This window comes from Pipistrellus hanaki (genome assembly GCF_964339955.1).
Source record: "Pipistrellus hanaki genome assembly, chromosome: 2".
In the NCBI taxonomy this organism is placed as follows: domain Eukaryota; kingdom Metazoa; phylum Chordata; class Mammalia; order Chiroptera; family Vespertilionidae; genus Pipistrellus; species Pipistrellus hanaki.
Window position 1 is genome coordinate 66698683 of NC_140504.1, and position 22444 is coordinate 66721126.

The 22444-nt window shown below is 37.2% G+C and overlaps 1 protein-coding gene and 1 long non-coding RNA gene across 18 annotated transcripts in view; one reads left to right on the top strand and one right to left on the bottom strand.

Moving 5' to 3' along the window:
- The window catches only part of LOC311617600, a 1721005-nt gene that overhangs the window by 650190 nt on the left and 1048371 nt on the right, over positions 1-22444 (top strand). The window lies entirely within an intron of this gene.
- BBX (BBX high mobility group box domain containing) overlaps positions 1-22444 on the bottom strand; it is a 287922-nt gene that overhangs the window by 50819 nt on the left and 214659 nt on the right. For all 10 annotated transcript variants that reach the window (XM_084874024.1, XM_084874015.1, XM_084874016.1 and 7 more), the window contains 3 exons: positions 11372-11452; positions 7782-7856; positions 111-191 (listed from right to left, as the gene is read on the bottom strand). In XM_084874024.1, the coding sequence (XP_084730150.1) occupies positions 111-191; positions 7782-7856; positions 11372-11452 (237 nt within the window). The remainder of the gene's footprint in view (positions 1-110; positions 192-7781; positions 7857-11371; positions 11453-22444) is intronic.

A 22444-nucleotide genomic window follows, 5' to 3' on the forward strand; every position in this document is an offset into this window, starting at 1 on the left:
TACAACACACTTTATAAGCAAAGGTGAAATGGTGCAGTTCAAGGAACATGATTAATTTCTGTGATTTCCGCCTCTGCATAGCTCATCTCGTTATATTCTTAGACACTTGCCTCTGCTAGTTGAAAGAGTGCAGACTTTCCACAGCGTCTTACAGGTTCGGCACCGCCCAATTGCGAAGTGTTTGAAGAAATCTATATTGAAAACAATTTATATAAAGAATATTAATTGTAATATCATAATTCTTGCTTCCCATTCATACATTCAGGAACTTTCCTTAGTTTATGAGAACATCACTGCTCCCACATACCAAATAACTTTAAATGTGCATGCTTGGGATTATAATTTTCGAACCAATTTTAGTAAATAATCTCCAAAACAGTAACAAAACAAAACAAAACAAAAAAACAGGCATGACTACGGTGGCTATTTAATGACAAAAGTATTATCTTTTATATTCCAGGCTTTAAATTTAATTCTAACCTTACAAGAAGACACACATTTCCATTTTTATAGAAGTATCAACTCATTAACTGGTCATATATAAAAGATCTATTTACAGCCCATTTGTATTTACCAAAGTGACTAGTTAATTGTGCAAAGGAATATGTTTGGGAGCTCTAAGAAAAGAACACCAAGTAAATTTTTTTTTTTTTTTTTTTTTGAGAATCCAATATAAATTCCTAGGCAGTATGGTAGGAGCTGAGGAGCTAAGAATTTTATATAAAACACTAGAGGCTTAGCACGCGAAATCCCAGACCTGTCGCACTGCCAGGACCCCAGACTCTGCCGTGCCTCGAGACCCATCAACGCACCTCATGGTGACCGTTCATTACGGCGTTATAGCCACAAGCCTTTTATAACATAGATTGGCTCTTCCTTTGAGACTATGTTCTAAGTACACACAAGGATTGACAATCAAGACCACATATCTAAATAAGTTGTACAATTAAGGACCTATGTTGTAGCACACACATATACATACAATATTACACTGACTGCATACTCTCCTTCCACTTTGACTAAACAGTAGCCAGGCACTGATAACAATGAACAACACCGTCCTTTGTCATTTTTCCATGAAAATTTCATTTTCCATTTCTACTCTAACTCAGTAAAGAACACAGAAGGACATATGGTAAGCATCTTTACAAAGTATGCTTTCCCTGGAGAAGTTCTGTCATCATTAAAGCAGCTAGCTGGCTTTTTGTGTTCTTTGTGTTTCCGAATTCTTTCTCAGTTTAAGACAGAGATATTGCTCAGTTCCCTGTAGGAGACAATGCTGCCATAGGTGACCCCAGCCCTGCCCTCAGGGGAGGCTATGGAGCTGTCAGGTGCAGGAGAGTCTAGGTGCTTTGCTGCTGGAGGGAATTATCCCTAAAAGACCTGCAGCATAAGAGGCCTTTGTAGAGGCAAATTATTTAATAAGCTACCTGGGTTATTTAGTAGGGCCTAGTTTGCTAAGTTTTAAGAACTTTTTCTTCCTAGATACTATCATTTTTTCAGAGTCCTTTCCTATTCATCCTAATCACTTACTTTTTCTTTAGAAGATCAATTTATGGGGCTCAATTTTTCTGAAGTGTGAAAAATATTTCCTTCAGCTTAACTTTCTGATATATACCACTTTTACTTTTTCTAGAGAAGTTGAATTACTCAACTTATCACTAGACTAATAGAAACAAGCACATTAATATAATCACCGATTTGCAGTATCTTTAAGGAAGAACTGAACATGAATGCATCCCTTAAGCCAAGGTTGTATAATAGAAAGAACAAGGCTTTTTTGTCAGACAGATGTGCCTTCATTAACTTTGTGCTGTGTGGAGTTAAGCAAATAATTAAGACTTTGAGCCTCGTTTACCTCATCTTCAAAATAGAAAAAATAATACCTGCCTTTTGTGAAGATTAAGTTTTATGTTGGTGAAGGGTTTGCAATAGTGCTGAGCCCATATTATGTTTTCAATAAGTAATGCATATATTAGTAATAAGGATCTTATCATAAACACTAATAAACATAAACTCTTTTAGTACAATTGCAAAAATTAGTTAAACACTGAAATTGGAATAGAATAAAAAATTGCAATGTCAGAGGATTATTGTTAAATTTAATAATTTGCAGAATATTACATCTGTCACATAACCATATGATACCCTCAAGAACTGCTGAACGATAACAAGCTGGGGAGAGCAGCATTGATAGCCCATGACACTGTTTCTAGTTCTTCCACTGGCTCCCTCTGCTGTCGCTTTTGTAGCTGTAGGTTTATGCTCTCTGATTGTATGTGTTTGTTCACTACCATATGTCTTGTGCCTAAAGCAGTGAATGGCACAACCAAGGCTTAATGAAGAACTAATGAGGGCATGGATATATTATCTGCCATGTGAGTTTATGCTCAACTGTTTGAGTCAGGGCTTGAGAAAAGTTCCTTGGCTTTCAAAAGGAATCACCTGTGTTTCGCAAGAACAATTTTCCTCATTGCCTCTGAGAGGAAAATTGTGTAGGTATAGGGAAGTATTTTAAATGCTCTAAGTTGTTGGAAAGTCAATCTCCACAGGGGCACATGTAAAAAAGATCAATGTGTTTTAGTCCAACATTTATGTGACAGTAAAACTTTCAGCCCGGCTGGCACCGGTGTTGCAGGCTCCATTCCCAATATGGAGCATGCAGGAGGCAGCTGATCAATGATTCTCTCTCATCATTGATGATTCTCTCTCTCTCTCTCTCTCTCTCTCTCTCTCTCTCTCTCTCTCTCTCTCTGAAATCAATAAAAACATATTAAGATATGCTTTCTAAAAATGTCTTTGCCTTATTAACTGGGATGTGGACCGAAAAAGTAAACATATGTTAATGTCCATGGCTGGAGCCTTCTCTGTTTCTCTGCAGCATGCACATGGCTGGTCCTTCTCTGGAGAACTCCTCCCTGAGCTTCTATCACTGCAAAGTGCTTGTTCTCCTCCTACTCTCAGGCCACTCCTGTTGTTCTCCTTTGCTGGCTCTCCCCTCTATAGTGATCCCTCAGGGTTTTGTCTTAAGATCCCTTCTCTTTTTACATATACATGATTCTCTTGGTAATCTCATCTACTCTAAGTTTTCAATTATAAGCATAGCTTGTACAATAACCATTTGTTACATGTTATACCACTTCATTCCCCATTCCCCTCTTCATCCTCCCATTTTTTTTGCCCCTCTTTCCCCCCCTCCCTATTTAAGATACACAGACTCTTTCAAGTAAAAACAATATAGTTAATATATGTTTTTTAATGTTTCAATAACTGGTCAGCTAATGGTGGAAGGGCATGTTGCTACACTCCTAGGTAGAGGGCACTAGGGGCCATACTGTACAGTATGTTCCTGGCTTTGCTTTTCATTTTCCTTGAATTGATGGTGCTTGACAATCTGTAACTCCACTGTAGTCTCTCCTCTGGTTATTACATAATGTTTTGATTTTTTCTTTAAAAAGATTAGGTGTAATAGTACATAAGGCACAGCAATTGCTTACCCTGGATGTAAATCTGCTAATTTTATAGCTGGCCTGAGGTATGGGAGTACAGGTGATAAAGATAAAAAGTGCCAATTAGGTAATGGTGGAAGTCTTCTGCAATTACAAGGGGTACCATAAACATTGTACCCTGTGAGAAAATTACCAATAATAACTGAATAAATCACTGAATCAAAGAACAAATGAACAAAGTGAGATGACTGGTCTACCTTACCCTAAAGAAATATTAATGCTTCCAATAAAACATGCAATATTCTCACACTGATTAGCTGCAGTGTGAGTGCATGGAATTTTTTTCAAATGCAATATCCTATAACACACTAAGCATTTCATCATGAAAACAAATGCCTTAAATTTGCACTTATTGCATTTATTCACTTGTGATGATGGCTTAAACTTGGTGTATTTATATTGGCAAAGAAAATACCTTTTAAGTTTAATATTCAAATCTATTTGTCTAAATCATCCAGATTAGCTCTTTGTCTTCCAAGTAAATACATAGTTTTTCAAAGCAAAGATATGCTCTAGATATAAGAGTCAGCCACAGAGCAGAGAATATGGTCATGGCTTTCAGATTTGTTAAATAATGGAAGACAAGAGCTCCCTTCTGGTTTTACATTTGGTCTTCAGTAAATGAGATCTAAAAAGTGAAAGATGTGTTACTTTACCTGTAAACAATAAAAGATGCAGCTAGGAAACTCATTCTAACCAACTTAATGAACAGGGGCCTGGAAACAGTGATGGCTCTTCATATGGCTGGGTTAAATCTGGGTCAGTGGTCAGCAAACTGCAGCTCTCGAGCCACATGCAGCTCTTTGGCCCCTTGAGTGTGGCTCTTCCACAAAATACCATATGTGGCGCACAAGTATAGTGTGATTGGAACTTTGTGGCCCATGCGCAGAATTCGGTTTTCGGCTCTCAAAAGAAATTTCAATCGTTGTACTATTGATTTTTGGCTCTGCTGACTAATGAGTTTGCCGATCACTGATCTAGGTGAATTGTGAGTGTCAATAAGGAATGGGAGATAGACTGACATGGGGGAAAACAGGTTCTGTACTCTATTATTTCTTTCTAGATCTTGTAGAGCAGACATATTTTCTCTTTTTAAATGTAAGCATTCATTTAAACCTAGAAGCAAAAATGTTCTTCACTCTGTTTCATGGCTCTGTGTATATATAGGTTAACCTCAGTATTAAAACTTATCAGATTTGGTTAAGAAGAAAAAATATCTTTCTCACCTTGCAAGGCAGAGACTTAGGACTCATTATAAAAGAAAAAACATTTTTAATTTAAAGAAACACCCAAGGCTTATAATTTTTTTAAAAGGTGTGTTTCTAGGATAATGATATTGCACAATGAATGACTCATTGGCAAGAGTAGATCTAGCTAATCTCTTCCTGGAGTTACTGACATCTGTAAATTAAATTAGCAGGAATGGTCTCTAAGAATTTTATAAGCCTGATCTTAAAATGATATTATAGCTAAACATTTTTTTAAAACAGTAAATTGATCCCTAAGTTATTTAAAAAACCACTTTTTAAATAAAAGTATACATAAGGTGAGTGAGAATCCCTATGAAAAGGGATGGGGGTATCAAGTGGCCCCTTGAAAATTTTTCTATTACACGACCATCCCTTCCTCACTTCATCCTTTCCCTGTGAGGTCCCAGAAACACTAGGAAGTACCTTAATAATGACGAATAAACTGCTTTCAGTAAAATTTTTAAATTATAGAGCAATGGTCTCAAACTCTTATTTCCTGATAGTAAACTTTTTGGAAATGCAAATTCTCAGGCCCTACTCCAGACTCAATAAGTCAGAAACTTTGGGGGAGGGGCTCAGCAATCTGTGATGAAAATGACTTGAGGGTGATTGGAGTTATTTAAAGTTTTAGAACCTCTACTAAGACTAATTAAAACAAGAATTACTAGAGTCTGTGTTTTCTCTAAGGTGATGGGTGTTTTATGAAGTAATTATAAGAGCTTAAGGGATATGATCAAAGTAATTACAGCCTATTCTATTTCTGCATGTACATGCTCATATCACTTTTTAGTTCACCTAGTTAAGTCTTGTTTAGTTTTAAATAAACCAGCACAGTATTAGGCTGACAAAAAGATCAACTCATAAGGTGCTAAGAGATTGAACCTTACTTAGGGTTTCTTGAGTCAGTAGAGGAAACTGATAGAGAAGTTTTATATTGGAGAGAATTAAGTTCTTCTCTCACATAATCACATATAATATTTACTCAATAACAAGGTATGTTATAACTTGCTTAGGAATTAAAAGGCTCACATTATCAATCTAGGGAAAATATAACTAGGAAAAATAATATACTGAGTTGAGAGGGGAAATTGCTTTTGATTTAGGGCAAAACATTTTACTTTGTTTTTCCATTATGCATGCCTTCCTCCATCACGATGTCTTGAAACAACTAATAAGTTTCAAAAAAAAAAAAAACCCCTATTTTTTTAAGCTTCCTTAAATCTTCTATATATCCCATGGCCAAGAAAATGAAGCCCTCAGGAGAAAGTGCTACTGGGAAGATGACCTCTGTTCAAGGAAACGTCTCTGCACGACGTCCAAGTCAGAGGAGGTTCCTTCTCCCCTGGTGGGGAGGACCTCCTCGTGCTTAGAGGAATGCATACACTGAGCAGTAAGGACAAACTGACTTGCTGCAGAGAGGCACATAATCTGGTCCTCCAGAGCCGCAGGATTCAGGCTGTTATGCCATCAAACTGCTCCTCCAGAGCTGCCCAGGGCTCCAGGAGCTCCTAATAAATCTAATGATGGTATCACTCAAATAACCATCACACTCTCAGTGGTGATGGCTGTTAGAAATGCACCAGCACCCGCTGACATATCCCACACTTACATGTTAAGTTGAATACTCTTGGTAGGTAATGTGTAAATATCAGGTGTATCAAAGATGAGCTACTGCCTTTCTAAAATTCATGCCAGAGTGCAGAATTTAATCAAACACAATATGTAGCAAATACATTCTGTTTTGGAGGAAGTGTTTCTAAAAAGTTGGATGGGATTCAGTCAGGTATCAAGATTAACGATAAATTTAAAAAAACAGACTATCCTAATGAAAAGTTATAATAAAAATCTTAATTTATTCAAATTCATCAAGCAAATTGTTCTTAATGAAATGATAACATTTGATACTGGTTTTACCATTTTCATTGCATCACCCTCAACAGCTAAAGTGAGACGGAATGGATGAGCAGGCCAACTGTGCTATAAAGTCACAGTGGTTGACACAAATGCCCCACGAGGAAGCAGCTTTTAACTAAAAGGGCTAAAAGTAATTTTTATCATTTTCAAAGTAAGATGCCGGGTTTTCTTCTGTCAAAAGGATATCATTTTATAGTTCACTTCTAAACAGCATTCTATTCAACAAATCAAAGTGATTCAAATTACCAATAATAAACAGACAACTTCTGCTTGTCATTTTCTCTCAATCCCATATGGGACTGAACAGTTTATGATATGCTTTTTACTGGAATTAATATAATGGAAAAGGGGGAAAGACCTAAAGAAGACAGCATCTTATTTTCAATAATTATATACATTTTATGATTTGTCATATAGTGCTCACTGGAAACAAGCCTATAGAAGAAGCCAGATCCTCGTGGCCATATCAAGCCTATCAGATTTGGCTCCTAATCATATCTACAAAAAAAAAAAAAAACCTCTCTACTGTGTGTTCTGTCTCTGGCTGACAAACCAAAGAAATCCGAGATCCTGTGAGAGCTGACTGGACACAGCCTGGGGTTAATTAAAATACTGGCTGAAGCTATACCACAGTGAAAGGTAATCAGTGATGATTTCACAGGTCAGATTCACCACTGCATTGCTGTGAGAGTTATTCATGAATTACAGCATATAATTCACTATTAGGAAAATTTAATAAATTGGAATCCTATGGTGTTCATGTTAGCAGCAGTTTTTCCAAGCTTTAAAAATAAATTAAAAACAAGGCAAAAATGAGGTGAAATTACTAGAAAGTGCTTATTCTGAACGAACTCCTTAACAAATGGTTACAAAATGGATATAATATATAGAGCTAATCTGACTACAATTACAGCAAAGATAGCAAAAAACAGTAGTCAGCCATGTGTATTATGTCAGGAATGGGAAGAGGCACACCTAAAGTTCACTATACAGTCCCCAAACTCAGTACGTTTTCTGAGCCCAATAAGTATTGAAGAAGAGGAGGAGGAGGAGAACAAAGGGGAGGGGAGAAGGAGAGAGGTAACGGGGAAGAAGGAGGCGGCCATACCTCTGCAAACTGAAACAAGGCTGATGCTTGACACTGTTTTGAAGGAGCATCGGGGTGGGATGTACTTGAAGATATCTGAAAGGAAACAAGTAGATTTAATGCACAAAAACAGTTTCCCATATCAGAGTAATAGATTTTGCCATATATTCCCACTGTAGACACTGATGAAGATTAAGACATGAGTCATCACCCTCAATCCCTTTTAGAAGAACAGTGCAGATTATAAAGGAAGACAAAGGCCATGTTTCTAAAAACAGGTGATTTAAAGAATAAAGACATGGCTCATTTGCCATGTCTCTTGTAAGAGTATTAGCTACATGTCAAATAGCAGTTGATACCTGTTGAGATGAATTTCCTTATTTCAATGGATTTCTTAAAATATTATTAAAAGTTGGAAGCTGCAAGTAAAGACAGTCACTCTCTCTTCCCTACACCATTATTCCCTAAGCTGTTTTCTGCTTAGGCGCAGTTGTAAAGCAATATTGGAGACGCATATGGATGTGGGTCAGGGTATCTGGTATCTTAGATCTGTTCCTCACTAGCTGCACGTCCTTGCACAGCTCAGCTAACCTTTCTGCAATTTATTTTTCTCAGCTGTAAATTGATGATGACAATGAGGAAGACAGTCTCCATTTTATAGGATTATGGCAAGAAAATAGGCCATGATAATAGAGCAAAAGAATTCAACAAATTGTTCACTGAAGACATGTCTTTCTTTTATAACACTTCTCTCTCTCTCTCTCTCTCTCTCTCTCACACACACACACACACACACACACACACACACACACACACTCTCACTCACTTCAGCTGCCTGACAGTGTCAGAGGGTTCTGCCACACCACATTTAGTTTAATCAACAGACCTTTTGTTTTCACTTGGCCCTAATTGTGGTAGCCTCATTAGCTTGCACTGCGGGCCATGCGGAAAAATTTCCGAGGATTTTTTGAGAGCAAGGTCAATTATTAATTTTGGTTCCAAAATGCACAAACTTCTGTCCAGCTACAATATAGGGTGAAAGTGAGTCACAAGAACAGAAAGCCTGGACAATATAAAGTCAGCCCATTCCCAGGCCAATAAAAATATTTTCCATCAATTAACTGTGCTCATCAACTCCATCGAAAGATACTTACTAAGCAAAAATGAACCTTAATCATAACTCTTCAACCACAAAAATCAATTTTAATCTCAATTAAATTATGTTTGCTAGAAAAACAATGAAACCAGTTTTGGTGACATAGTATCAAAGTGATATTTAGGGATAAGAAATAGTAGAGAAAGTGGTGGAATCATTGGCTTTATTCATTGATGAAGCCATTAGGAAAATATTAATTCCAATCAGACATCTACACATTTTTAGAATAAATATAAGTAAAAGCAAATCCTATTTAACAAACTAGATATAAACAAACTATCATTAAGTGGGTAGTTTTAACTAAGTGCTCTGAAGACACTGAAGGCATGTGAAGGCCTCTTGGTCTAAACATGAAACCTGTCAGTGCAAGTCATGACAGACTGCAAATAGGAATCCACAAGGATTTTCCTGAAGTCCTGAGAACTATACAGCAGGTAGTTCTTACTTCAGATGTCACTTTTCATTCCTACCAACCCTCTATAAAAGTTTGAGAAGACAAACAGTTTATGTAAAGACAATGTCTTTCCTCAAGGCTTAAATCAGACAGTGGACAAAATAGAACCAGTATAAACCATCTAGACTTTTGAAAAGCATTTCACAAGTTTCTCTCTCAACAAAAGGATGTTTTGCACATTAATATTGGGATAAAGGAGACATTTCATTAATGACACGAGTAAGGAGCTCCTGAAGAAATATTACATCAGGGACTCTTTATATCAAAGAGATCAGGAAATCTCTTTGGAATCTTCCATGTGCTGTAGAACCCACAAACATGTACATATGTCCACAAAACCAAATTTCATACAACATTTTAGAGATTTCATTAGATCCCTAGGGGTTCAGAGATCAATGGTAAAGCATCTCTGGTTTCAAAGTGGGGGCCAACACTATTTCACATGAATATAACTACTGGAGAACAGGGTGAATCCCCTTTACATTAATACTTAGAAAACAATGTGCAAAACAACTGGAATTCATGGTGCATTCCACAAAGAGGCAGAAAGGAAAGTGACAGATAAGGAGTATCATGTCAGCAAATTTATGTTATAACATTCCTGTGCTATCTACAGGGCATTTAGTCACATTATAAACAATGTCTTAAAAGGAATGGCCTAATATACCACTGTTAAAAGCAGTTTTCTAATGAAAATGTTGAGAACCACTAGGAAAGAACATAAGGGGAAAAATAAATCTGAAACTTAAAATATGCTATCCTTGTATAAAACGGTTACGCAACAGGTATATGTTAGAAAGGTTGAGTAAAGACCATTCTAGTGATCAAAGGAAGATGACGTGCTTTAAAGTTCAGGGGGAAAATTAATTAATGAAAGCTTTATATTGAGTTCTGGAGTAAATGACGATATTTTGGGAAGTAGTCTTGACTTTTACACTTGATATCAAGGAAAATGTGCTTTTGTACTACATCTCTTTCAACCAATGTTAAAGATGTATTGAGCCTAACATGTTTGACAAAAGACAGTAAGACTTCACAAATTTCAATTAAAAAAAATTGAACTTAAAAAAAGGAATGCATAGTCAATGAACAACTATAAGTTGTTTCTGTCTTCAAATTTAACACCTGATTAGTGACTAACAGTAATTCAATTACCGTATTTTTTGGACCATAAGACGCACCGGACCATAAGACGCACCAGTTTTTAGAGAAGGGAAATGAAGAAAAAAAGATTCTGAAACAAATAGTGTCCTAAAATATTTTATGTGCATTAAAACCCAACATCACAGTCATAAACACATGTAATCAACCCTGTAAAGTAAACAGCAGCATTTAGAACCATTTTAGAGCCAGGCAAGCACACAGAGACCACACAGAGCCAGGCAAGTAAAAAAACTTTTTTTTTACGGTATATGTGTAGGCTATATTTGGACCATAAGACGCAGGGACTTTTTCCCCCCACTTCTGGGGGGGGAAAAAGTGCATCTTACGGTCCGAAAAATATGGTATATTATTTTTTAAAAAATTGATTTTTGAGAGAGATGGAAAGGGAGCAGTAGCGATCTAGAAATAGAGAGAGAGAAATACCAACTGCCTGCCTTCTGCAGGAATCCCAACCAGGGACCAAACTTACAACCTGGGAATGTGCCTGGATTGGGAATTGAACCCAAGACCTTTCAGTACCGGGAATGATGCTCCAGCCAATTGAGCCACACTGACCAGGGCTCAATTATATTCTTAATTTTACTACCCATGAATAAAATTTATTGATAAGGCTTAAGTATAATAATATTCAGGACTTATTAATAAGCTTTCATAAACATATAATTATTCCTTAATTAAGAGATTCTGGAGTTCCAACATATCTTTCAAAAATTTAATTTTTCCATTTATAGTCAACTGAACTAAGCAAAGTTCTTCATTTCTCTAAGTTATTTTCATCAGCTCAGATTTAAGCTCATTTTACAATTTCCTTATTAAGTATAAATTTCAATATATTACCTCAGCAAACTGAAATAATGGTGACTTCTGACGCAATTCAGGGGATTCTGAAACATCAGGCCTGCAGGTGCCAGAGGACATCTGAAACAAGGAAAGATGGTATGAAGCATCACAGGAATAATTTCTGGAATATGACAGAAGATAAATGCCACCTAAAACATTCCTATTTGAGGAAAGAATAGTTTTGATTGCCCCAATTTTAGGCAATACTATGACAAAAAAGAAGTTATGTTCTGCAAATTTTATACAAGATGCCATTCAATTGTAAATAATGCTATAAATAGCAGATGAAAAAGACAATGCATTTTAAAAAGTTAATATTCACCATTTCTACAATGATGCCCATTGGTTTCTTCCACAAAACCCAAAGAATATCTACATCTTTCATGTTCTGTATTTCTTCAATATTTCACATCACCAGACTACATGACCATGTTAAAAATTTGAAAATACAAACCTTTTGGAAAAACAAAACTAAAATCACATTCATGTTTTCCAGGGTTTTCATGTGTTTATACATAAGCACCAATCTTAGAAAGGTTAGTATTTGCATAGGAATTTTATGCTACATATTTTCTTTTTTAAAATATATTTTTATTGACTTCAGAGAGGAAGGGAGAGGAAGAGAAAGATGGAAACATCAGTGATGAGAGTCATTGATGGCTGATTCATAAGTTGACACTCTACCACTGAGTCACACTGGCCAGGCCGTATTTTCTTTTGTGCTATTTATCATTTTTGGTAAACACTTAAGGCTCTGCTATCTTCATTTGTGATTTTCGTTATTAACAACAGTTGCTGAAACATCACAGATTTTTTTTTTTTTTTTAATTCTTGCTGTTAATTAAGTACTCATTTCATGGAACACATTTCTTTTATCTCAATGCGTAAAACTGACTCATTTCTGCATCTGGGTGACATAATAACTTAGGTAGACAATTGTATTTCTACAGTCATAGGAATCACAATGTTAGAGACAAAAGGATTTCATTATACTCTCATCTAACCCTTTTTACCCCTGAAGGAACTTAGCACCAGAGTTCCTTCAGATAACATTCCTGCTGAATAATATCTCTCTCCCCAATACTCACTGATCTTATTTTTTATCTACATGGCATCGAGCACTGATTACCACAAGACACATATATTTGTTTATTGTCTGTCTCCTCTCAGGGGCTTTGTTTACTGCACAAAATGCTGTCTGGGTACAACGTAGATACTCAACAAGTATTTACTGAATGAACTAAATGAAAGTTAACTATAAGTCTTATAAATCACAAATTAGTGTATTCTCTTTGCTCTTCACTGCATGAAAAGGAGTGTTAGGGGAAAAGTTATATTTATATTTAAAGGAAAAATAGAAAGATGTTAAAAATACTTTTAAATAACATTTCTGACAAGAAAATATCCAAGTCCACTATGAAAATCTAAAAAACAAAACACAGCAGATATATTATTTACAATGTTATCTCCTCAAGATAAGCACTGTTAATTTTTCATGCACATTATTTCCAACTGTGTATGTAGATAATATTTTCAATAAAAATATATTATTGTACTATCTATATCCTATCTAGTAAAGAGAGAATATGCAAATTGACCATACCACCATCACGAAGATGGCAGTGCCCATAGCACAGGATAGTGGTGCCCAGTCCCCTCAGCCCTGCTGGATTCCCCAGTCCTTTCAGCCCAGCTGGAGGTAGAGGGACAGCAGGCACACAGTGCGGCTGGACCCACCCTCAGCCCCCCAGTCGCCCAGGGCTAGCCCAAGGCACAAGCAAATCTTGGATGGTGGCTTCCCAGCTGCCCAAGGCTCAGGTAAGCAGGGCAGTCTAAGGCTTGCACTACCGACAGTGGTAGCAGCAGAGGTGTGATGGGGCATCACTTTCCCCTATCTCCAGGTCACCTCCCACCCCTGAGAGCTCTCAGGTTATGAGAGGGGACAGGCAGGGCTGAGGGACTTACCCCTCCCTCCCCAGGGCATGAATTTTCATGCACTGGGAGTCTAGTATATATATAAAAGATTAATATGCGAAGTGTCCCCTCGGGAGTTCAACCAAGAGAGACCGAGAGTTTGATCACTTGCTATGATGTGCACTGACCACTAGGAGTTGGCACAGAACAAAGGAAGGCCCTGGCCAGCAGCTGGGGGAAGGAAGGCCCCGGACAGCAGCCAGAAGGAAGGCCCTGGCCAGTAGCTAGAAGGCCCTGATCAGCCTAATCACCGGCCAGACCTAGGGACCCTATCCATGCACAAATTTCATGCACTGGGCCTCTACTAGTTATAGAATGTTCTTTTAAAAAAATACATTAATTCTCCTGTACTAGTAGTAAGCCTTTTCCAATGTAATTTTAATAGTTGTGAGGGTTATATCAGATGGTTAAATCCAATGGAAAGAGCTGGCAGTCACCAAGGCTACTTTTCCTGAAAACAGTTTCTCACTAAACCTCTTTGTTACACAATGAAGATGTGATTCTCCAAAAGCATCACACACCCTTGGGCAGGTGCAAGCATTCGAAATGTTAATTGTCTCTTCTGGATTTGAAAGAGCAATGGCCACCTTCTCTCAGAGATAAGCTCCACAGAAAATATGCAAAGCTTTAATGTGCCACCTGTGGGTCTGGCTGCCAAAGCCTGACTCTCTCACTGGCACATCGCTATTAGACAAGTTGTGTGACACATGGCCCAAGAGTGTTTTATTTGCTCCCCAGGTTGAAAGTTAAATTAGACCCTCTGCAAACGATTCTGATGGTCTTAAATACAACTACCTTCTTAAATGAGAAATCAAATGTAATAGTTTTAAAATTATTATTTAAAAATATATATTTTTATTGATTTAAGAGGGGAAAGGAGAGGGAAAGATAGATAGAAACATCAATAATGAGGGAGAACCATCAATTGGCTGCCTCTTTCACAGACCACACTGGGATGGGAATTGAGCCCACAATCCAGGCATGTGCCCTGACCAGGAATCTAACTGTCACCTTCTGATTCATAGGTGGATGCTCAACTACTGAGCCACACTGGCCAAGCCAAATTTAAGTAATTATTAAGGTATTTGTAATCTTGCATGTTATATCAACTGTACTATGCAATCAAAGAAGTCTATGCAGTGGGCTGTGCTCACCATAAACCTGGGTCTACAGCAGACACAATGAAATCTGTTGACTCACTTAATTCTCTATGTATATATGAATATGAGAAATCTCAATGAACTAAACAGAAATCACACCAGGGCTGCCCAATAGTTAAAACAACAGTAACAGAATCACTAAGGCTGTGCATTTTAGAGTTTATAAAAACCTCTTTACTCTTTACCTTAAAGCAGTGTTGATTTAACAAATATCTTCAGTGTAGTATAATGAAAAGAGAACAAAATTAGGAGCCAGCAGAATTGGGTTGCCACTAAGCTATGTGATTATCTGACTCTCTGGTCCATACCAAAAAATCAGCTGGGCCAAGACTGAGGATAAGAAAAAGGAAGAAGGATGGGGGGGGGGAAATACAAAACACAGTGCTAGAAGCAAAAAGACACAGGGAGAAAAGAGAAAAGCAAAAAAGAACAGACCCAAATGCTTACAAAGCATTGTGGTCTATCTAAAAGAAATTAAAGTAGAGCAAATAACCCCAAAGTTTCTCCTGAAGGCATTGGTTCACTGCAGTAATTAACATTTATAACTATGATTCTAAGTTGTCAGGATAAGAATTATAAAATATATCCTTTATTAAAAGGCAGAAATGCATGTGATACATACTAGACATATTTCCATATAAAATCTCAAAATGTAAAAGTGGTTCAGTGGCATGGGAAATTATATGTGTGTGTGTGTGTGTGTGTGTGTGTGTGTGTAGAATTCATTCTTGAATGGTTGATAAAGCATCTAACACAAGTGTGAATATTTGTGCATGCGTGATACATACACACACATTTAGAAAAAAAACAGATTACATCCACACTGAATAAAAAATGTATTGCCCACAAAGGACTCCTATTTCCAATGCCATTAGTCAGAGAATCCCAGGTTCTCTGACTTGTTGCCTTGTGGTTGTATTTACAGTGCTCTAAATTACTTGTCATGGATAAATATCAATTCCTCAATATCCATTTTTATGCTTGCATCAGCTTACTCTCCAAATATAACTGAATATAAAGATTCTAAAATATTTGTTAATTAGGAGGAAAGAAAAGACACTGAATAAACAGAGGTTAAATAAAGGGAGAGAGGAAAAACAAAAACAAAAGAAAAAAAAAAAAAAAACACCAATGGGCTGTTTCTAGAAATAGTCTCTGAAATAATCTGTAGAGCCACTAGGTGTAGCTATGTACCCAAGAAAGAAAACAGCTAAAGTGATTTCAAAAGCAAAGTTAACCACATATTCAACTTCCTTTAAATCCAATCTTTTCTTTGATTTAGCTATAATTCACAATAACCAAGAAAGAAGGATGGTTAGTATAATTAAGAATTATGATGAAGTAGTATCCTCCTCCCCACAGGTGCAGTTTAGATCTTGAAAACTGTAGACATAGAAACATGATCCAGGTCCCTGATATAAAACAAGATCAGCCGAGGCCGGTTTGGCTCAATGGATAGAGCGTTGGCTTGGGGACTGAAGGGACCCGGGTTTGATTCCGGTCAAGGGCATGTACCTTGGTTGCGGGCATATCCCCAGTAGGGGGTGTGCAAGAGGCAGCTGATCGATGACTCTCTCTCATCGATGTTTCTAGCTCTCTATCTCTCTCCCTTCCTCTCTGTACAAAATCAATAAAATATATTTAAAAAAATAAAACAAAATAAAATAAAACAAGATCAAACGGTCAGATGCACTAAGTGCTTTGGAAAGTGAGGTATTAGCAAGAGCCTGCTCCTACTTCACACGGCACAATACCACAGCTTCCCTCTGCTAGATGTAATGAACACACAAGCAACAAAAGGGGTAAGTGCACTTTTATCTGACTAAACATTCCTGCCTTTGGCTAATTCAAACGCTCATTAAGTACCCACTCCTTCAATAAATGTCCAATAAACACCTATTAGGACTGCTGAGTTCAAGAAGCTTACATTCTACACACATGTTTTTTATGCTGAGGAATAAAAATAAGACTAAGGGGATGTGTTTGGCCCTTAAAATGATCGCTATTCCAATACAGAGGAAAGCTACACACACAAAAATGTAAGTGCATGATGGTGGAATATTACAAGGCTTACGGGAAGACAAAGAGGCCGTCACCATTCTTTCTAGGGATGGTGGAAGAAAGTTAGTTAACATTTGAGATATACCTAGAAGGCACACCAGAACTGCAAAAGGATGTGGCAACAGCAGGAGGAAGAGCATGGAGGCAAGTGCCTGTATGTCTGAAAACTGGTGACTTTCGAAGGTTGAGATGTCTGGGAATGTAATGGGAGATAAATGAGGCTGAGGGGAATTTGAATTCTATGTTAAGTTTGAAAAGTAGGATGAAGGTAACAGAGAGCCAACCAAGGTTTTTCAGTCAGAGGAGCTGCATAATGAGATGTGCAGCTAGATAATCCTGTCAGTGGAGTGCAAGATGACCTTGGCTGGGGGGTGACTGAAGGCAGGAGACCAATAAGAAGGTTAAGGAAATAAACCAGCTGAGATGTGGAGCCCCAATTAAATCAGAGATGGTATTTTCGAAGCCTCAGTAATTGTCTGGAAGGATGTCAGGGCTGAAGAAGAGAGGTCAGATAATGCCAGTATTTCTAAGGTAGGTTAAAGCCTTTCATTGAAAGAGGGAATTGAGAGAAGGAAGAAAGATTAAGCAGGGGTTGGGTGTGGGGTTGTCTACTGTGGCTTGGGGGTAGAGGGTTCCATTTCAGAGTTAAAGATCCTGTGTGACTCCACCGTCCACTGATCTGATTCTCACCCTTGTTTAGTCTGATCCGGCCTTTCATACAACATGGCTTTTGCCAGTTACCCTGCTGTGACAGTACGTGAGTGATATTTTAGTTGCATTTAATGAGATGTTAAACGAACCTCTCAAATAGACTTGATCTTAAACACAGGTGAATCAGATACAAGCCTATTACATCCAAGTTCGTCCTTCAAAATGTTTTTAAAGACTGGAATGAAGACCCTCTTGATTAAACCTAAGTCAGGTTACAGAAGGCCTAAGTCCTAAAGCACTGTACATGGCTGGCTGACCCCAGGCCTGAGCTGCAGCTGAGAGGAACACTGGGCTCTCCTGGAGAGCATAACCAAGTAACACTGCAGAGACCAGAGCACTCCCCAAACACCTGGGGGAGAGGAAGAGGAGGTCCCTGGTTTCACCTTCATACCATGAGTAAAGTTCACCTATTATTATACTCTGTGTGGCAGAGCACTAGTATGGAAGTCCGGAACAGACTCTAGGCCACTTCTACAAACCGCTGCTACCCTTTCCACCACCTCTGGGAGACCGAGGAGCTCATACAAGTTCATCAATGTTTTGAGCAATGCAGCCTGAGAATAGATGCTTGTCAATCCAAGCTGGATAAAATGATCTGACTCTGTGGGCTTTGAGCCTCACTGCTGACAGATGGAAGAGGCTGGGCTGGATGGGCAGCTCCAGCTGAAATGGACAGTGAACAGTGAGGTAACATGTGGAGGTCTCCACCTGGGAAAAGAGAGAATTCAAAGAGCCCATTTGCTATGTAAACTTTAAATATGGTACATTTCCTCACAAAATATATTCAGAAGCTATAAAACTGTGAGAAAGAATGAATAGCTTTGATGGTGTGGGGGTAAGAGTTGAGGGTAGGGGGAATTCAATGGATTTTAACACCCTAAAAGCAGCCTAAGAAAAATACACATTAAACTAGCTCAAATCTACCAAAAGGTAGGAAAATTATCTTCTCTACTTCACTGATGTCAGAAATTATAATAAAGATGAAAAATTTCTCAATTTTATTTAGTACGTATTTGTTTTAAATTTAACACAGTATTTAAAATATGGAAATAATTTAACAAATACTGGTATAACTAACTACCTTTTATTTATTTCAGATTTCACTTATCTCACCAATTAGAGGGAAACATATGGGTTTAAGTCTTAGTATTATGACTTTCTTGTTCTATGACCTCTTCAAAGGCTATTTTCACATTTATGAAATGAGGGTAATAATAATAACCTCACAAGACGTATGGGAGGCCGAAATGAGGTTATCCATGTAAGTGCTTATTAGCACAGGGTCTGGCCCCAGAAACAGGACTCCATGAGAGAGCTGGCCTGAACTGAGGTCAGGTGGGCTGTCACAAAGTCCCCTACTCAAAGATTGATGCTAAGTCCTCCTGCTCCTGGGTTCAAATCCTGGTTCTGTCACTTCATAGCTGTACACTCTTGAGAAGGTTATTTAACCCTTATCTGCCTTCTCTTCTTCACCTAATAGTTTAATATTCTATATAATAAAAGGCTAATATGCAAATTGACCGAAAGGGGGAACGACTGGTTACTATGATGCACACTGACCACCAGGGGGCAGACGCTCAACACAGGAGCTGCCCTGGTGATCAGTGAACCAGAAGCTGGGTTCATGACTGGTGAGCGCAGTAGTGGTGGTGACCCCTGATTCACTAGTTTACTTATAAGGAAAATAAGATTTAGTTCATAGAGTCTTATGGAAATCAAGAGTTACTCTTATGTAATGCACTTAAGAGCAATGCCTAGAATGAAGAAATGCTCAATAAATGTTAGTTCTCATTAATAACCACACTGCAAGCAAGTGGGGAGCCCAGTAGCTTCATCCTATAATTATTCCTTCTCTCAAGTTGCTTCAAGTGTTCTGGCTGAGTCAAGACTTATACACAGTGTACAATGAGAACAGTGAAATACTTTTCTGAAAGAGTTTATAATAAAGAACACAAATACAGTGGTGAGGAAAAGTGAGTTTACAATAATACAATAATTAACAAGTGATAATATAAGAATAAATTATGTTTCATATACTCACAGCTGTAAACTTACTTTTACCCACTCTATATCATAAAGTGCTATAATGTATAATGCTGACACTAATAGCTATGAGGGATTATGAAGAGATCAAATTTGGCTCAAAACAAGCAGGAAGGGTTCCTGGAGGAGATAAGAGATCAATATTAGAAACATAAACAGAATTTATTATTTTCAAATTTCTGTCATTTAGAAATGTTTTGGTTTTATATAGGCAGATGATGATCAACAAATGAAAATCAATGTGATTCCCTCTGAAGCCAGAAGTATCATGTGAAGAGCTGCTATCTCTAAACACCTGATCTTAAGACACCCTAGAGATGTGTTTCTGATTTTTCCCCCTGATGTGCCTGGAACACAGAAGGTATTCTATGAGTAATGTCATATGAATGAATGTGTAAAAGGATGGCCAGAGTGGGTTCCTACACTGTTCAGTTCTTATACGGGACCTTTACAGTTCCTTAATAGAGGTATGCCATTATCAGCTAGCATTTTCTCCACTAACTTTGATGCTAACTCTGTTACTCTACTACAGTTGTACTTCTTATATTGGTTTCTTCCAGGTATTAAAAAGTTGTCTCCTCCTTGAGCACCAGGTGATAAACAGAGTAAACTACAACTATACTTTCCTACAAGTTTTCAATAAACAGAAACTATGTGTGTGCATACACACGTGTACTGCTAGTAAAGCATACTGTAGCCTGTAGGAGTAAGCCTGATATAATTTATGCTTTCAAGTTAAATATGAAATGCCAAGAATAACTTATGGTAACAGAACTAGATACCTACAAGAATGCTTGCCAAGAGAGTTAAAAAATGCCTTACAGGTTTTATTTAATTAATCTTCACAGATGTCTTGGGAATTACAGGCAAGAAAGTATTATTATTAGCTCTATTTTACAGCATGGAAAGCAAAGAAAAAAAGTTGATCATAACTTTATTGTCATATCTCTTGATTTCAACAAAAGAGCTAGGCATTCTAATATCACAGACCCACAGTCTAATGCACTTCCTATACATTTGAAAGTTTGCCTTCAGTCATTCTAATAGATATTGATGCCTCCAAACTTTTTACCAGTTATGATTACTCTGCCTAACTTTTCTTATTTTCCACAATTCCCCAAAATATCCCTTCTTAATTCAGTACTGAATGTTGTCCTTTACAATAGTAATCCAACCTATTCAATACATTATGGACTAAATAATCTCCCCATACTCTCTGAATTATATACTCCCTGACTTTATTTTTAAATTTTAATTTAGTTTTACATTTTATTAAAGTAATAATAAATATAACAGTATAAAAGACTTTTAGTCCTACAGATTACCACTAGAAACTCTAGGTCAAATATTTATACTTTATTTATTGCATTTTCATCTGTAAATAACTACGTGATATGAAATGTAAGGGCTGTACTCTCTTAATGCAACTGACTTCCCTTTAGCTCTTCCCAGAGTTTGATGTGAACACTGTTACTTCTATTTCTTCAACTTTTTCTTTCTTGTTCCTTTAAATTAAAAAGAAAAGTGTGTATGTTCACATAAATCTCTGGGCATTCAGAAAGGTTCTCTGTGCCCCTCAGCTAGCTTATTTTCTGCTGGCACTGCCATCATATTTCACTGATTTAACAACTTCCATTTGATTTCTGATTTACTAGTAAATAGGTTTGCTAAAATCTCCTATTCATTGGAAACACCCTTTACATCTCCTTCATGATTCTGAGGTTGCTTCCTGATGAAACATCTATATTTACACTATATTTCCCCAGGTCTCAGGACCCAGGCTTACTCTGCCATTTTGAGAGGGGTTTCTCCTTTATGCCAGCCTTGCTCAATGACTCTATTTTGCTTCTTTAACCCATAATCATTCATGAAAAGCACTGCTTTTGAAAATTTACCCCAAATAATTAATGCATTTCAATTTACTTTGGATATAAAGGAAATATAGGGTTGCTCATTTATGACAAGGTAACTCAATTGGTTAGAGAGTCCTTCTGATACGTCAAGGTTGAGTGTCTGATCTCCAGTCAGGGCACATAAAAGTAAATGCATAAATACATGGAACAACAAATCTCTCTCTCTCTCTCTCTCTCTCTCTCTCTCTCTCTCTCTCTCTCTCACACACACACACACACACACACACACAATTAATTCAAAAGTAAGAGAAAAAAAATAAGCAATCCAAAATAAACTTAAATTCACATTTCAACCGTTTTATTCTTCAGAAAACACCGCTACCAAAACAGAAACTACAGAAGCAAGCCTGACTCAATAATAGGAGCATATAAAAATATTGACTTAAGCCAAAACCGGTTTGGCTCAGTGGTAGAGCGTAGGTCTGCGGACTGAAAGGTCCCAGGTTCGATTCTGGTCAAGGGCATGTACCTGAGTTGCGGGCACATCCCCAGTAGGGGGTGTGCAAGAGGCAGCTGGTCGATGTTTCTCTCTCATCGACGTTTCTAGCTCTCTATACCTCTCCCTTCCTCTCTGTACAAAATCAATAAAATATATTTAATATATATATATATTGAATTAATAATGCAACAGATATGGCATCTTCAGAGTTTATCAGGAGACTGAGGAAAGAGACAAAATGCAAACATTATGTTTGTTATTATATATATATCCATTGATCGTTCAAAAACCTATCATTTCTGTCTAAAAACTCTAATAAGAGTACTTCAGGTAGATCTAGGAAACAGAATAGGCCAAAGAAACTTTTAATCTGAAATTTTATTATTTCAGTTACAGCTAGACTCTTCCTTTTAGAATTAAAAAAGAAAAACTATTATCTATATTATAATTCCATATTTTAAAAAATAGACTTTAAAATTTTTTTCTATGTCTTTAGGGCTCAGATCAAAGAACAAAGGAGAGTCTACAAAGGAGAGTAGACTCCCTTTAAGAATAATATTTCAGAATAAAAATGTCATGGGAAGCCATTATGATTAGACCTTTCCTTTCTCTGGGGCAGAATTTTTGTAAAATGTCACTTTATTAGACTGGTTCTAACAGCAAACATAAACTTTATAATAATTATCCATTTCAAATGTCAGAAGTCTAAATTTTCTGTATCTCTCTTCTTACATCATTATTCTGCTAATTTTCTCTTAGAATATTCAAA